The sequence below is a fragment of the Trichomycterus rosablanca genome, chromosome 1 (genome assembly GCF_030014385.1).
Source record: "Trichomycterus rosablanca isolate fTriRos1 chromosome 1, fTriRos1.hap1, whole genome shotgun sequence".
NCBI classification, from domain to species: Eukaryota; Metazoa; Chordata; class Actinopteri; order Siluriformes; family Trichomycteridae; genus Trichomycterus; species Trichomycterus rosablanca.
Window position 1 is genome coordinate 38,410,946 of NC_085988.1, and position 17,997 is coordinate 38,428,942.

At 38.6% G+C, this 17,997-nt stretch overlaps 1 protein-coding gene across 2 annotated transcripts in view; it reads right to left on the reverse strand.

The window, feature by feature from the left end:
• Positions 1-135: 135 nt before the first annotated feature.
• arid3b (AT-rich interactive domain 3B) overlaps positions 136-17,997 on the reverse strand; it is a 30,356-nt gene continuing 12,494 nt past the window's right edge. For both annotated transcript variants that reach the window (XM_062992612.1, XM_062992603.1), the window contains 7 exons: positions 14,317-14,391; positions 12,690-12,762; positions 5,961-6,144; positions 5,582-5,832; positions 3,443-3,745; positions 3,255-3,344; positions 136-1,832 (listed from right to left, as the gene is read on the reverse strand). In XM_062992612.1, the coding sequence (XP_062848682.1) occupies positions 1,684-1,832; positions 3,255-3,344; positions 3,443-3,745; positions 5,582-5,832; positions 5,961-6,144; positions 12,690-12,762; positions 14,317-14,391 (1,125 nt within the window). In that variant the 3' untranslated portion in view covers positions 136-1,683. The remainder of the gene's footprint in view (positions 1,833-3,254; positions 3,345-3,442; positions 3,746-5,581; positions 5,833-5,960; positions 6,145-12,689; positions 12,763-14,316; positions 14,392-17,997) is intronic.

Genomic DNA, 17,997 nt, shown 5'->3' on the forward strand with positions numbered 1-17,997 from the left:
TCAATTTGCTATTTCTGGAAACGTTTTTGGCAAGGGTTTTACCTTACCAAATGTTTCATGGACCTAAAAGATCTGTGCCAAAAACAAAGTATTAGGCAAATATAAAAAAAAAAAAAAAAAAAACACAAGACAGTGTGAGGTTGCATGAACTTTAATTTCACTTTGTCAGGTTCTATGTGTAAATAAAGTGAATAATAAAGCACAGTAGAAACACAGTTGTGGTAATCTTTGGTGGTCAGCTGTGTAATTGTCAGAACAATAAAAAGCAAAAATTGATAAAGAATGTGCACATCAATAACTCATCATAGCACTGTAAGAATAATATTTTTGAGGTATTTACTTCTAACCTGAGAACATTCTAAAAGTTATTCACAAAACTCATTTATGTTCAGTGGTTCATAAGTTGATTCTGAGACATATACTGTAAAAAAGTCATTTTGAGGTAGCTAATAACATCTTATCTACTGAGGTATATCTGACTTGAGATGTGAGGTGTCTTAAATTGAATGATAATGCTGAAAAATGCTGAGATCAACCAATTCCTGAGAAACTTGCTTTCCAATATGAAAAGACATGAGGTCTGAAGAGAGAATGTGTTTCTGCTTGATCCGTTAGCCCAAGGTCAGCAGTACTGATATGTAGTGAGCAAATGAGAAATGAGTTTATATATGAGGAAATACCCTGATCCTTCTTTTATACTGATTCATCATTCTAATATCTGCTTTAATTAGTAAGCTCTACCAGACACTTTTTAAATCCTGTCACTGAGTAAAGGAATAAGGGCTCACATTTGAGCCTGATCGTCCAACACTGTCCAAATGATTATTCCTATACATTATTTTCACTCTGTAGTCTGTAAAAGTAAAACAAAATGCTTACAGCTTCGTAAATATTAGTTACGTTATTCAAAGCTCTTTTTAGATCAATACCCAAAACTCTTTTCAAAATCAATTTTATATTTCTGGATATCTAGAAACTAAAAAAAATAACAAACAGATCCACAATTAAATCATGTAAATACACTAAATATAAAATGGGGAAAAAAACATTGCTGACCAAAATAACATCTGATGGAATAGTCCATTTTAAATAAAGCCAAATGGACAGAAAGAGGAACTCCTTTCTTCCCAGAATGGAAAGAATCTGAGGACTTTCTGCTATTGGTTTGCAAACGTATGGTTAAAGCTTAAAAAAAGAATAATATTGATTGCAAAGTGTCCGCTGATCAAACACCCACTGCAGGATTTAGGCAGAATACTTTGTGCCCTGATTGTGGAAGCAGGTGGATGATTCTTTGGATGTATGTGCATAGAGGAAGGCATACGGTATTATTATTACACACACACGCGCACGCGCACACACTCACACACACACACATGCACACAGAGCACAGAAATGTGCTCACAGCATTTCCTTTAATATATTTGAGGTAATTGTTGTATTCTGATCATTCCCATGATCGTCCAAGTCCTGAGACTCTGCAGCAGAAAAGTGGTAAAGGTAGAGGCTGTCCGCCAGAGGGTAGAACAAAAACAGTTTAGTGGAGGTTCGTCTCAGCAGAACTGAGCCTGATGGATCTTAAAAAGGAGGTAGACTTGGCTTTGATATAGCGCTGGATCGCTGGATGGTCTGCGACTCTCCAGAGGGCGACCTAGGAGAGGAAGACCATTTAGCTGCTGGAAGCTAAGGTGATCCACTGCCAGCAGGTTCCCCAGAGCCAGAGCTCTTTGAGGAAGAGGGAATGCAGGGGTTGATGATGGTGCTCTGGCCTATAGATGTTACTGGGGCAGAGTTGGGCAAAGTTCCAGGTGACTTCTGAGCATACAGGGATCCTGCACAAAAATGTAGAATCAATAATAAGTAAGCAGACATAACATTAAGCAAATCTATTATGGGGTTTGCATGAGGTAACTAATTATAAGGTACACTCACACTGAGCAGTGTACAATTCAGTTCAGGCTGTGATGTAACACTGGGGGCTAGAAGTGTCATTTAAGCAGCTCCTCAAACAGCTGGCTTTTTTTAAGCACAATCTTTTACATTTTCACAATGTCCAGTTTCCAGTTCTGTATTGCAATTCCTTCCCAGCTCTGACCAAGGACAGCTGCAGACTATCGCCCTTTCCAACAACTGTGCAGCCTCAACCACACACAAGAGGTTGGATTATGCAGTGGTGACAAACCCAACCTGTCCGATCATTCAACAAAAATTTAAAGTTGAGAGTTTGAGCTCTCCCTGTTTGTCTTTTAGATAAAATACTTTGTGTAATTATTTATGTATTAAAACATTTTCCTAGACAACAGAGGTAGAGTACTGATTGTATAAAACTGTTCCTATGAAACTGGATTACTATTACTACTAAGATTTCCAATATTATTTTCATATGTAAGTTACTGGGGCAGAGTTGGGCAATTATTACATCTAGTTTTTAATAAAGTAACAATACATACACATCAACAGCACCAAAAACAAAAGTGCATCAGTTTAATTTTGTTTGCCATGTTGGCCTCGAAAAATGGTCTACATCAGATCAAGACAAGTTTGGTCTCACCTAAAAAAGAGGGTTTTTGCTTTTAATTATCATCATAGCTGCACTGAAATGTGCTTGTGCCACAAAGTGTACAATAATACATTCACAACACTTATTTACACAAACACAAAAATTTACATTTGACATTTACGTTTGACATTTGGACTTTTTTGTTGTTGTAAGCCTGGGTATGGTATGTTTGGGCATGTGTTAAAGCAGTTTCCGAGCACAGAAGCACTCTTGAGTACTATTCTGTGGGCTGCATGAAAGGTGTATAGGAAATGTTTTCTGTCAGCTTATGTCAGATAAGTTTGTACCACTGTGTGTAAAAGGAATGTGCTATGATTTTATTATAGACTTTGTAATTGCTGGGTGTTGGTCCTAACTGAAATTTTCATCAACACACCAGTGCTGAATTTGGAGGTGCGGTGTTTTGTGAACACTGCAAATACAGGCCAAGTTTTTAGGGGGCACGTAAGGATTAAAATCAGCCATGTTGGGACATTAAAGCAGTTGTGTAGACAAACGAATAGAATAAAACTAATAGAATTATCAGATGTCTGTATTACTGAGCATTGGGAAACATTATAAAAACAAGTATGGATTCAATCCAAGGAAGATTTGCCTAATAAAATAATAGGAAGATTTGCCTAATAAACAAGCTTCTACAATAGCAAAGTGCTTACAGAACCAAAGTTTCTGTTAAGATAGAAGTGATTCATACCTGAGTAAATGATGCCATTAACCTCTATAGACACTGTAATACTGGCAGATCCATTTGATGAGATACTGAGTGACAAATCCTGCTTTTCCTCTACAAAAAAGAAAACAAACATCATTAGTAACCCTGTTCACATCATAACAGTACTCTTCAGCTAACACAGGTCACAGGTTATGAACTTATGAATTTACCACGGGTTTTATTGTTGTTGAGACTCAGGTTGGCAGGGTTCACTTGTGATGCCATGGCTAGCAGGTTCTGCTGGAGGGCTTGCTGTAACAGCCTGTGCTGCTCCTCTGCTATACGTGCCATCTTTCTCTCAGGTCCTTCTACAGCAGCAGCTCCTATGGCCAGAGACGGAACACCCATACCAGTCTCCAGCCTCTCTCGCAGCTGCTCCAAGGTGGCAGCACGTGCCAGCTGCTGCTGGTGTCCCAAAGCCAGAGCAAAGGGCAGTCTACCAGGTAACATGGAGGCTGGACCCTCCTCAGGAACTGAAGAATCAGACGGAAAAAACATCGAGGTAGGAAGATTTAGCCATCCTATAATTAAGTGTAATTGATAAGAACTTGAGATGCATCAATTTTCTTTCAACAGAAAATAGAAATATAAAAACTTGAAATATCAACCAAGTGATCCCACAAGGAAATCCCTGCAGTAAAGTCTAATGCACACTACACAACTTTCAAAAACTTTTGAGACTCTTTGATGATGGAGGACAATGTAGGTTGTTGCATCTGGTACAGACCAACAGAAGAGACACTGTGGCCCAAATTGCAGATCATATTAATACTGGTGATGAGCTGAAGGTGTAACAACACAGTAAATTGAAGTAGTTCTAACTGTGCTCCTACAACAAGTGCTAACAGGGCATGTGTTCCTAATAAAGAGGCTATTAAGTTTAAGCATTATTTAAAAATACCAACAACACTGCTGCACCTAATACACTCATTAGAACACACGAACTACCATGTCATTACCATGTCATTTTTGTGTCATTGCAGTGCTGAGAATGGTCTACCAGCCAAACATCAACTGTCAGTGCAGTGAAAAGTTTGATTGATAAATGGGGGTGACAAAGTGTACAGAGCAACAGATGGGCAACAGTCAGTAATAGCATATGCACAATGTCCATTTGTATGGTAGGTGTAGCTCATAAAACCAGATAGGTGTACCTAACAAAATGGTGGAGGCAATCTAAGCAGCTAATGTGTATTTGTGTTGTTAAAGGCATGGCTCTGGAGGCTTTCTAAGGTGTCAAAACATTTCATAAAAATCAGTGGTTTTACTTCAGTGCAGTTTGTGCCTTAGGTGAATGTAAGTGATTTATATCGAGTTGAAAATGCTGCAGTGTTTATGCCAGTATCGGCTTTCATACTAATATTTAGTATCACAATAGTGCTCGCCCAGTGAAAGCACAAATAGAATTACTTGCCCCTAAACAAATTATTTCCAGCTCATATCTATTTTCATTTAAAAATTCCACCTGGACCAGAGAATAAAAAACTACAGATGCATCTCATTGAATTATTAGACGGTGTTTAGACACACTAAGACTAAATACTGGAGAGCTCAGTCATTAGTATATTGGGTTAAAGTGGACTATAAGGTGACGACCACATGGCTGTGTGCGGTAGGGCCTCAGGAAACGTAGGCTTTAATGGCTTTCACACCCTGGCCCTTCCTAATCGTTTCCTTTCCCAGCATTTCCTAAACATATTTCCTGCCAGCATCAGCCTGCCTCAATTCAAACTATTTTAAATGATTTTGATTTCCAATGCCTCTTGCCACAAACACATTTAGGCCAGTTTACATATAAGCTATTTTTTTGTTTCAAATTCCCTGTTGCATATTGCAATCCTGTCTGGCTGCAGAATGGCCGTCAGGATCCGTACAGTGTAACATTTATGTCTAATTAAACTTGCTAACATTTGTTTTCTTACACAATTCTGTATAGGTAAAGCAGGATACCACAAGATAATTGCTTATAAAAGCAGTTACTTGGATATGTATTTTACTTGTATCATTGATTTATTTGTGGTGTAACAGTACCTGTACTAATACTATCAGTACAACTAACAGTACTGTCAGTATCAGTACTACTAAAAGTACTCTAACAGTATTAACAGAACATTTGGCTCGAACAGTACACTAACACTTTTTGCTACTATACCCACCTCACCTGGAACTTAAGACTTGTGTAAGTCACTAAAAGTCCCAGTCTTAATTTACTAAAACATTAATATTCCATAACATTATGCTTAAACCTCCACTGTGGTCTCCCTTAAGGCCATTTAACATTTGAACATTCAGCACAGCTGTAATTTTACCTGTCGCTTTCTTAAGGGCTGGAGTAGGTGTGCTCTGCAGGCCATTATGTCCAGAGGTAGGCAGGTGCATTTTGGGAGGAGAGAGAAGGTGCGGGGCACCTCCACTAGGGGAAGGAGAGAAGCGGTACAGGCTGTTACTGTATCCAGGCCGACGACCTTCTCTGCGGTTACTGTCAATGGCGGCCTGCAGTTCTCCGGGTGAGCTGAGCCCTTTCTTCTCACATTCGTATGGGTAAAGATACTTCATATACCTGGAGACAGGACACGAAAGCACACATCATTGGGCAAGACTCTAAACAGTGATAGAGAGGAACACACAAGATATGACAACCGATAATGTGAAAGCAAAAATGAACTAAGAATGCCAATTTATTCTTACTGTGTGCGGAGAGTGAAGGCTGCACTGGTAATGGAGGTTGGCAGGTTTAGGCCTTTGGTGATCTCTCTCCAGATTTTTTTATTTATTACCTCCACCAGACCGCCCTTCTCAGTTACAAGCTTAAAAAGCTTATAGAGGTCCAACACCTGCTTAGCCATGATGGGAATTCTGTTTACTGGTGTACCTGGGCAAACAATAACAAAATATATATTACATAAAATATAGCCAGACACCAGACTAAACACACACATTTGAAAAAAGTTGTGATTCTTCCACGAAATCCGTCAGCTTATATAGAAATCCACAACGAAATTGCAGTGATACTGTTTAAATAGTTGCTGTAAAAATCATTAATAGCAGAATACACACTGAATATTAAAAAAAAGGATGATTGCTTGGTCAGACTTAATAATACCAGAGTATATACATCTTTATAAGGTAAACCATGCAAGAAATTACAGTTGTCCTCAATGTAGGACCATTAAACTTTCATTACTTTTTTTCCCAAAATAAAAATGTACCAAAGCCAAACTATCACATTGATAATCAGGTAAATATGAGCCCTATTACTCCTTAATTTTCAGTTTACATTTTAATTTTGAACCAGTAATATACTTGCAAGTGTGCTTGTGATTGCTAGTGTGGTGAGGGGTGGTTAGGCTCCACATTGAAGCTTATGGTTTTGAAATGTGATGACCAGGTCAGGTGTCCACATACTTTTAACCAGTCACAAGCAATAAAAAAAAAAATCAGACAAACACTATAACAGCTGTGCTATTTTACCATGTGTATGTCTGCTTTAACAACTGTAGACTTCCTTTCCAATGAGCAAGTAATAAAATGTGGCCTAGAGCTTGCTCTTAAAATAAATCTTATTTAGACAGCAGGAGCTTTCACGAGATTAAATCATGATATTTAACTTTACTCTTTCATCCCAAATGAATTGGAGTTCTGTTTCTGTAAGACTTTAACAGGAGTGCATGATTTCCTTCGCCTCTCTCAGGAGTGTATGCCAATATTCATGACGTGTTCATTTGACCAGAGAGCACAGCATGATTTAGAACTGCAGGTTTCCATGACAGTGTCCAGCACTCCCCGGGGACAGCAAAAGCAGGGGCTCGCTTTGAAAATAGGTTATTTAATGCTGAGGATGACATTACCCGTTCATCAAATGATCAGTGAATGGGTTTAAGCTTAAGGTTAACCCCAGGTCACCATCCTAGAGATTAAGAAACAGGTCAAAAGTATGGGACTTAAGTAGTACTATCAAGGGAGAAACCGTGTGGCATGTTCCAGAACTGTAAAACTGATTTAGCTCAAGATAAATTCCATGTTTTGACCATCAAGAAGCCTTGATAGTAACTCAAGGGACTTTTCTATAGCTTTAAGCCCTTCTAGATATGGCTGATTACGTTGACTTAAATCAGCTAAATACGGCAGAAGGCATTAGGATAAAACAGGTTAATGACATAAGAGTGAGCGCTGACATTAGACAGAGCAGAGCTTTAATGCAGTCAGGACCTGACCTAACTGAGCCCTAAAAGATTTATTCCCAACTAAAAAGCCAGATACTGAGACAGTGTGACGTGACAATGATTTAAATATGTTAAGGAAAAAACCCTGACATGCAGACCAAAAAACTTTTTGTATTATTTATTTATCAACACAAAACACACTAATTTTAACTATTTAGTTCAATACAAGGTAAACTAGTCATAATCTTGCAATCTTTAATTCTCTTTTTGCATTTTCCATTTCTCACAATCTCATCATTTCAAAATACCCAACTCCTCCTCTGCTGCAGACCCCTACCCCAGAGGAGGGCCGTACTCTGCTGTAGCCAAATGTTTTTCACCTGCACAAGGTGGGTTTACACTGGGATCAGTATCGCATACAGAGAGTCATGCACTAATGTCCCTTATACCCCATCTGTGTGCAAGCGCCATTGGCCTGCCAGCATCGGACCGTACTAACTAAGACATTGCCAATCACGTCTGTGTAGGCACCTGGCCGACCGACAACAGTAATGTGAAATCTAAAAGCTTTGGAATAGTCCCTGCATACTTAAACTGACACAATGAGTAAATGGTTAACCTGTGAAAATTGAAGCAGTTACTCATCACTATAAAACACCTAGGACTACTACATGTACGTTTAATAATCAACAGCTACATAATTTATTATCAGTAGCTTGAAGTTATTTTTTCAACACTTTTCACACTTAATAATAATAGCCCATTACTTCTCTAAATATTTAAAGACCAAAATTCCAGCCACTTTTGTCTTTTTCCATGTTGGTTTTGTTAAAACACTTCCTTTTTTATTTGCTTTTGCTTGGACAGCCCATGCTAGTGAAAAAAAAAGGAAACAGGTCATTGAATCTGACCTTTGGCCTACATATAGAAGAAACAGCAGGCCACTTTAAGACCTTCAGACACTAATAAAGAAATAGTAGGCCCACTGATGTTAGATCACTAAAGGAAATAGTGTAAGCTTAAACAATGATTGGCTTTCTTACTGTAGAGCCTGAGGTAAGGGAAAAGGGGCACAGGAAATGCATGGTCTCACAGCAGGTCAGGAATCCTAGAAGATACAGTCGCTAAAAGGATTACACAAAAGCCAACCAGCTAGGGACAAGTTAGAACAGGAGGACTAGCATAAGTGGACAGGATTACAAACAGGGCAATTAAGGTTCTGCGAGTAAAACACATCTACAGAACTGCTTAGGTAAATGTCTCACTATATAATCATATGCTAAGATAAAACCAATATAAAAAATCTATGTAATATACAGGACCTAGCTTTCATTACCAATCTAAAAAAAAACCCATAGCAACCATATAATGAAAAAAATTGATTGGGGCTAACAATAAAGGTTACCCACCCCCATCCAGATTCCAAAGCTTTGACTCTCAGGAGATATAGGCATCACTTTAACATGGACATCCTTACCAAGCTGACATTGCAAACACAAGTTATGGAAACACTAAGGGTGTGATAGGAGCCAAACTGTCTGTAATCAAAGCATTATCTTTATACAGATGATGTGAGTCACCCAGGACCGATAATACACACCCAGGACCGATTCAACATTTTAGACCACTATTAACCTGAAACTGGTACTTGATATCAGATCTGGACTTTCCTATTGACAAATATTTAACTTACAAATTCATCTATTTTAACACTGGAATAAAAAAAAATTCCTCTACGTTCAGTAGCAATTAAAGTTATTGCAAATTAGGTTTACTAGCAAAATTTAGATAAAGCAATCAAACAAGAACAATTGACATAGGTCTAAAACAAGTAATATAAAAAGTGGTTTCTTCAAATTCAACACACAAAATGCTACTTTTTAGTGAAGTCTCAAATTTATTCAACATTGTATAAGTACATTTATGTGTCAGATCTTCAAACTAATTTTAATATTAACCCAAGTAAACACAAAACGCTTTTTTAAAATGATTTCAAATTTAGCAGGATCTGGATGACTTGTCATACTTAATTAAACCCTGAATTCTTCTTTCTATCAGAAACTCCTAGATGTCACTTTGTGATCTAAAGCTCAAGTGCATTTGGGTTATGCAGCAGGACTGATACAAAGCCCATAAGAAGGTACACCTTTGAATGACTCAAAAGAAGCAAAAGTAAGGTCCTGGAGTGGCCAAGGTAAAATCCTGACTTGAATCCCATTGAGATGGTGTGGCAGAACCTTACACCCTCCAGTGTAGCCAAATTAAAATTATTCTGCAAAAAATGTGGGCCAGAATTCCTCCACAACCATGTAAAAAATACTTATCACAAGTCATCACAAATGTTTGATTGTAGTTGTTCCTGCCAACCAGGGCAATTACATTTTCCACATGGGTGATACAGGTCATGAATTAAACTTAAATAAATGGAATAATCATATAATGACCACTAAAGATCTAAAACATTTAGGTGTGACATTAGTAAAAAATAGAAATCGATTGATGGGCAAACACTTTTTCACAACATAAATGAAGAAAATCATTCTGAGCACTGAACTTAGAAAATGGGGCAGTTCTTAATTTATTTTATAACGAAGTACATGCCTTCTCCAATGTCTGTCTACTACTAACCCTATTCTTTTCACAAGCAGTTATGACCCCTGCCTCCCCCCAGGTGTTTTGAACTTCTGTGCTTTACATCTCCTATTACTCTTGTCCTTATGATTTGCTGACGCTCTCCCACTTTTCTATTGTCTACTTCTTTTTCATTGTGTCATTTCCTTCATATCAAAAGGTGGGGCCATACATTTTAGAGACTCATTAATCTTCTGCAGGAGGACAGGGGGCCTCTTAATCCCACCTATCCTGCTTTAATCTGAACCCCCCTCTTCCCCAAGGCCCTGAGTGGCCACCCCACCTGCTCCCTGTACAAACATATACAATCCTTACATCCCTCGCCCAGCTCGCCTGCAACTCTTACCTCCCTCCTCCAGCACTCTTATCAGGTTTCAGACACTTTGACAGCTACGACAATGCATAGAGGCCCAGGAATATCAAAGAGTGTGTGTATGTGTGTGAGTGTTTGTTTCGATAAGAAGCCATGTTTGACTGCTTACAATTGATCGTTTGGGGCATTTAAATCAAACACTGGGGAAAAGCTGTGCCTCCATAAGTAATCAAAGCTAATTGCTCATGACACTGCACAGGCGCTGTGCACTAATCTTAAAGCTGAGGCTGCAGTAAGCATGACAGAAAAGACAAACTGATCTCTCACCATACTTTCAGTTCTCTCAACAGATAGCAATACTCAACACACAACTTCTCACTGGTGAACATGAAAACCTTGTATGTGTGTGTGTGTGTGTGTGGGGGGGGGGGTATATCTTTGCAGAGGTTATGAAGATTACAAGTCTTTTTTACACACAGTTATTGTGCCTCATTATTATCATCATTGTCTTTTAAATTTACAATTGTCCATTTGGCATGTTTGTCAATATGCAATGCTGTCTACACAAGGGTACTGATTACGGTCAATGCAAATGGTTTCTTTAGCAGCTGCAGTGGGATTTAACTGAAAGTAATTTCAAGAACTGACGAAGATTGTGAGTGTAAAATTAGACTAGGTACAAACCTGATGCACATTTTGTAGCACACCATGACTCAACATTTCACAACATCAAAAAAAGAGATATGGCTGATCTAGCAATGCAAATTTGTCCTCAGGTGTGCGAACAACTTCTTAGTTAACTCCCACACTAACACTGATAATTCCGTTTTGTTTTTATCTAGTTATTATTGTAAGCCATTTCTGTATTTTAGACAACATTTAAATTTTCTCTCCCTCTTTTGGAAGGTCATTTGTTCAAGCAACACTCCTGCAACATGATATTTAGCTGCACATAATCTATTACACAGCTTACACAAGTAAGTAAACCTGCTCATGTAATTGATCAGTGGAATCAGAAAAGAAATGCTCTACTCTCTTATTTTAAATTTTAAGTCTGCCTTATTCACAGGATCACTACGGTCACTGTTCTGGCCTGCTTGTGTTGGTGTGTAGGAAACAAAACAGATAAAACATCATCGTTCGGCTTCCGTTCTCAAATGATCCACACTAACGACCTGACAGTTTTCAGGAACAACATAAGGGTTGCTAAACGATCCCATTTTTCACTGTCTGGCTCAACTTGCATGTCTTTCACACTAAAGCAGTCAAACAAACATCATTAATCATGGGAAGTGGACCCCACTGACAGACATTTGGCATGATCACACTTCTGCCATCCAGCCCTCCATTCACTTCTCGACACCCCCACTCGACACACACAGGGATGGGGGTTGCCACACCAGCAAAAATGGCTCCCCATCTGGTTGAGTTTAAATCCTATGGTAGGGGTTAATAGTTCCATCAAGATGTGTCATGAAGCTTAGCCTGTCTGACCATGCTGCCAGTCATGTCGTAAGTGTCCAAATATGACAATCGCAGAAATCGAGGACTGGTGATTTTACTGATTCATATCAGGAGCCAGCCACAGATATAAACTGCATACCGTTTAGCCTTTAAACCAACACAGACTAGAGAAATTTTGCCTTTAATAATATTTGCAATATCAGAATCCTAACTCATCTCAGCTTTGTGAATAAAATGGACTTGGATTCTAGTGAGTAGAAAACAGTTAGTGTTTTCTGAATTTTTACAACTATCGGGAGTATTTTAGCTTCTTTTACAATCAATAGCAATGTAAAAACCACATTTGGGGTGGCAGAGAGTCTGCATTGGATTGGCCTCCTGTCTGGGGTGTGTTAATACGTTGTGCCCACTGATTCAATGAAAAACGTCATTGGTAAAAACATGAAAACGAGAGACTGCCATCAGAGTAAAACCATTGTGATATTGTATACATATCTTGTAAATGTTTCCTAGGTCGGAGAAGCCTCAGGATAGAAGTGCTTACCAGTTTCTGTATGGTATTTCTGGGTCAAATATGCTTTAAAATGAATCCACATTTTTCTCACCACAGCAGCAGCCACAACCACTGTACTTAATAATCCAAAATGCCTATACGCAGTAATGGTTATAAATACAAAGCCATACGTCATCTACAAAACAGGAATAGTTAGCAGCTTTTATTAAAAAGTGCCATGTCATCTGATTTCAAGTTGTCGGCACTAATGACAGGTATTACAATCAGTTAAGAAATTATAAGTAGAGGGTTAGGCATGCATGCAACCACAGCATTTAACATAAGTGTCTTACCTCTTTTCTGCATGAAAGTAAAAAGGTCATCCAGAAAATCCTTCCGGTTAGGATCATTGTCCAGTTCATAAAGCTGTAAACAAGAAACACTTTATTTAATGTAACTCTCACATACAGATTTTCATGGTGGCAATTATGACATTAAAAACATAACGGTGGGGTGCTTGGGTGGAACAGTTATGATAATGCTAGCCCTTATTTGCTGAGATCCCAAGATGTACACTGAGCAGAGTACATGTTTGAGTGCTCCATTTTTACTTCTTGTTGCCACGCTCAGGGTTCAATCTGATTAAATTTTGACCCAGTTTGCCACTGACCTTTTCGAAGTGTCATCATTGTGACAAAAGTGAGGCACATACATGATTGTGTTTCACAAAAGCCTAAACTGTTGTGTTCCACTTGAAATTAGAAGCACAGCATTGTGAGAAAAATACAGCAGTAGTGACTAGTGAGCTGTGAAATGTGTTTGCACATTGGATATCAAGTTTGCTAATCCTGAAATCACTTGTGACGTCATAGTTCTACAATATGTTTTAATTTACCTTTAGATTATTAAAACCATTACCATTTCATAAGCCCACATTATTCTTTTGTTGTTTTTTCCCCCAAATGGCAACCACTGGTAGAATTTTTTATGTTTTAAAATACACTTTAAACTAAATTACATCTGAATACAAGAGGAAACTAACAAGAAAAAAAAAAAGACAACCAAAGCTGAACACCAGTATGTTTGTTACACACTTATTGTATCTTCCCATTTCCCTGATCTGCTTGTTTATAAGTTCTATTAAGGGAAATTCAATACCTTTCATTAAATTTTAGGCGGGATTTTAGTTTCGAAAACACTTAAAAGTCTAAAAGTTTTAAATTTGAGAACATTTCATACAGTGGCTCCAGTTGCAGTGGCTACAGAACAGAAGCACTATAGGCATTACATATAACCTGGTTAATACCCTACCTATGGTAAAAGAGTGATGGCAGAATCATACTATATGGGTGCTTCTTAGCAGAAGGGATAGGAAAACTGCTATAAATTAAGGGACGATTGAATGAATACAAATAAGCAAATACTCAGACATTTTGGAGAAATTCTCTAAAGCACACACAAACTAAGGGCAACAGCTTTGCCTTTAACACAACAATGACCCAAAGCAGGCTGCCAAAAAAAAAAAAAAAAAAAAAAAAAAAAAAAAAAATTAAAAAAAAATTATAAAAAAACACCGGCAAGACAACAGCATGCTTTTACTTTGTCATTATATGTGATTAGGTGTGGCTTGATGGGTAAACATGGCATTTATATCTATAATAAATCAAATCCAAAACACAATCAAATAAGTTAAAGTTAAAAGGTCCACTGTAGATAAAAACTGTTGAAAATAAACAATAAACTGCAACGCATTTAACTGTCCACAAAAATAAAAAATTACAGTAAATTTTAGTGCCTAAACTTTTAAACCATTTACTATTTCAAATATTTAGGTAAAATCAAATTACAGCTTTTAAGGAACCAGGAACACCCTGCTGTTAAAACCTTATTTATAGAGATCAGCAGCCTTTAGATAACATTGTAACTGACTGGGTTAATATCTCACAGATAAGAACCATGTCTTTTAGATCTTATGTTTACCTTGGCAAAATCTCTTGAGGCCTCTCCTCTTGCTTTTCCTCCATCACTTTCTTCATTCCAACTCACATTTCCATTCTGTAAGGCAAAAGAGATCTTTAGACATTGTCCAATCCATGAGTACTGTTTAATGGTATAATATTTCTAGGTAAGGTAATGTGAAATGCAAAATTTGAGGTATTATTATTGTTGTTGCTGCTTTTAATGTGAAAGTTATATAACGTAAGAGATGTGACACCAACAAAGAACCAGAAACATGCAAAGACAATTGACATTTTTCCCGTTCTAAACAGCTTTCAAGAATGTTGATTACAGGCCTTCTTGTCCATTTCTTAAAGTGCTTCCCATCAGTGGCATTCTTGGTGGAGCCAATAAAGCACTTATAAACTAAGAGTTCCACAGCACACATACGCTTTGCTTGATTACAGACTATCCAGATTGCGCCCCTGCGCAACCTTAAAAAGGACAAGACAAAAAGGTAATAAAGCAGTTTTACAGGATCTTTCCCCCATCCCCCTCTTTAATATGCTAAGTGAATCACAGCTGGGGAGAGAATAAGATCTACAGAGTTTATAGCAAACACACACCAGCTGGGCCCACAGGAGTGGAGCCACTCAGCAGGGGAACAACTGTGAATGGCGGGTATACTGTGTGCTATTGTGATGTGAGCTTGTGTGTGGAAAAGACAGATGTGTGTAAACATGTATACTATAGAAAAGTGTCCATTCCATTCATGAAGATCTGAAAGGCAAAAAACTGAAACCCTAGAAACACAACTGTTTAGAGACGACAGTTTATTAGGGCTGTTCCGATCTAATAATGAGGAGCTGTATTGGGGCTGACACTGACCCAACATGTCTGATCAGCATAGGGTCAAAATAGGCAAATTGTGAACATGTTTGACAACATATTAGCATAAACTCAGTACCACATGGCACTATCACATCTTGGATGTTTTGCATAGCCTCCTACCTTTGAGTCCCCTTTGTTATTAGAGTATTGGATTAACAACCGCATTGGCAAAAACTTTAGGACTTTAATATTAGAACTCGATTTAAAATGGGATCAGTGCATTCCTACAATTTAGCCCTGTAAAGCTAAGACACTAAACATTTTATAAATATGACAGGGCAATTGGTTGTGCACACAACACAGTATTATGTTACACTCAGGAGATTTATAAACTGTGCAATCTGTTATCAGGCTTAAGCATTACTAATTATATTAAAAAAAGACTGATGGTAATGGAGGAAATTAGCCAAAAGGAGGAACCAGATGACCAGCTGGGTCAGAAAGAGGAAATGAAGCCCCCTCCCCCATATTAATTCAATAGAAACTGCATAGCCCAACTGTGACCCTGTCAGATAATTACTCTGGGAGTTAGGACAAACACCTTATGTTACCAAGTGTCAATAAACTGTGTGGGGTGGAGTGCAGACAGTAAATATGTTCTGGGAATGAATGAATATAGTGTGTGGGTGTGTGTGTATGTACACACACACACATTTTTATATATATATATACACACTACCACTCAAAAATTTGGGATCACTTGCAAATTTCCCTCTTTTCCAAAGAAAAACACATTTTCATGCAATTCACAAACAATTTAGTCCATTACACAATTATTTTAAATGTATCAGATGATTTTTGAAGAATGAAAATGTTGCCGCTCAGGTGGCGCAGCGGTAAAAAGAAACGCGCTGCAACCAGGGCTGGATTCTGAGAGCGTGGTATCGAATCCAGCCTTGCTTTACCGGTTCGAAGCCGAGTGGCTATATGAGCAACGATTGGCCGGTTGCTCATGTGGGGGGTGGGACAGGGAACCGGATGTGGGTCTCTCTCTGTCAGAATGCGATTGCGTTCTCTGCCGGCTGATTGGAGGCGCATACACAGAGATGGGAGAGGGTGCCCTTAGGGTGTGTCTCTCCGCATGCAACGCTAGGTGGCGCCAAACTCGTCAATGTGTGGGTGGCAAAGATGCATCTGGCTGCTGCTCGTGTTTCGGAGGGGATACGGGTTAGCTTCAATCACCTCCGTCAGGGCAGGGTTCGGCATAGACAGAGAGGAAGCACAATGCTAATTGAACAATTGGATGCGCTAGAAGGGGAGAAAAAGGGGTAAAAAAAATTTTAAAAAAAAGAATGAAAATGTTTGCATTAAAGCCTATTTTTGTATAGAGGCCTATTTTGCATATAGTCCTATTATCAGCCATTCTTAGTCCTCTGCCTCAATCTCCTGGTTTGGCTGCCAATCCAAGTTAAGAATGTTATTAGGCTAATTGATTGTTAGGAAAGCCTTTTTTAATTTTGTTGCACAGCTGAAAAACTTTATACTAATAAGGGAGCATAAAAGGGAGCACAACATTCTAGGTTAACTTAGTATCTGAAGCATCAGCAGTTGTTGGCTTGCTTACTGGCTCAAAATGGCCAGAAAGAAACAATTTTCTTTAGAGACTCGTCAGTCTATTGTTGTGTTAAGAATGGAAGGCTACTCAATGCGAGATATTGCAAAGAAACTTAAAATATCTTACCATGCTGTTAACTATTCCCTTCAGAGAGTAGCACAAACTGGCTCTAATAAGGACAGAAAAAAGAGTGGGAGGCCCCGATGCACAACTGTACAAGAAAATAAACGTCTTAGACTGTGCAGTTTGAGACAAAGACGCCTCACAGGTTGTCAACTGACAGCTGCACTAAATGGAGCCCGTCAAACACCAGTGTCAGCATCAACGGTGAAGAGGTGACTTCAGGATGCTGGACTTCATGGCAGAATTGGCAAGAAAAAGCCATACCTTACACTGGCCAATAAAAAGAAAAGACTGCGATGGGCCAAAGAGAAAAGACATTGGACACTGGAAGATTGGAAGAAGGTGTTGTGGACAGATGAGTCCAAGTTTGAGGTCTTTGGATCAAACAGAATAACATTTGTGAGGCACAGGAACAATGAAAAGATGCAAGACCAATGCTTAATGCCAGCTGTCAAGCATGGTGGAGGCAGCGTGATGGTCTGGGGATGCTTTGAAGGTGGTAAAATAGGAGATTTATATAGAGTGAATGGGATTTTGAAGAAGGAAGGCTACCACAAGACATTGCAACGCCATGCCATACCCTGTGGACAGCACTTGATTGGGGCCAATTTCATCCTACAACAGGATAATTACCCCAAACACACCTCCAAAATGTGTCAGCAATATTTAAGAAATAAGAAGTCAGCCAGAATTTTGACTGTAATGGAGTGGCCAGCACAGTCTCCGGATCTGAACCCTATTGAGCTGTTGTGGGAGCAGCTGGACTGTATGGTACGGAGGAAGACTGCATCAAGCCAATCCATGTCATGGGAGATGCACCAGGAAGTATGGGGTGAAATCACATCAGATTACCTCGAAAATTGACAGCTAGAATGCCTAAGGTCTGCCAGGCTGTAATTGCTGCAAAAGGTGGCTTTTGTTGATATATACTAAATACAGTATATAGTGTATGTGTGTATATATATATATATATATATATATATATATATAATATATATATATAGATATATATATATATAAATATACAGGGGTTGGACAAAATAACTGAAACACCTGTCATTTCAGTGTGGGAGGTTTCATGGCTAAATTGGACCAGTCTGGTGGCCAATCTTCATTAATTGCACATTGCACCAGTAAGAGCAGAGTGTGAAGGT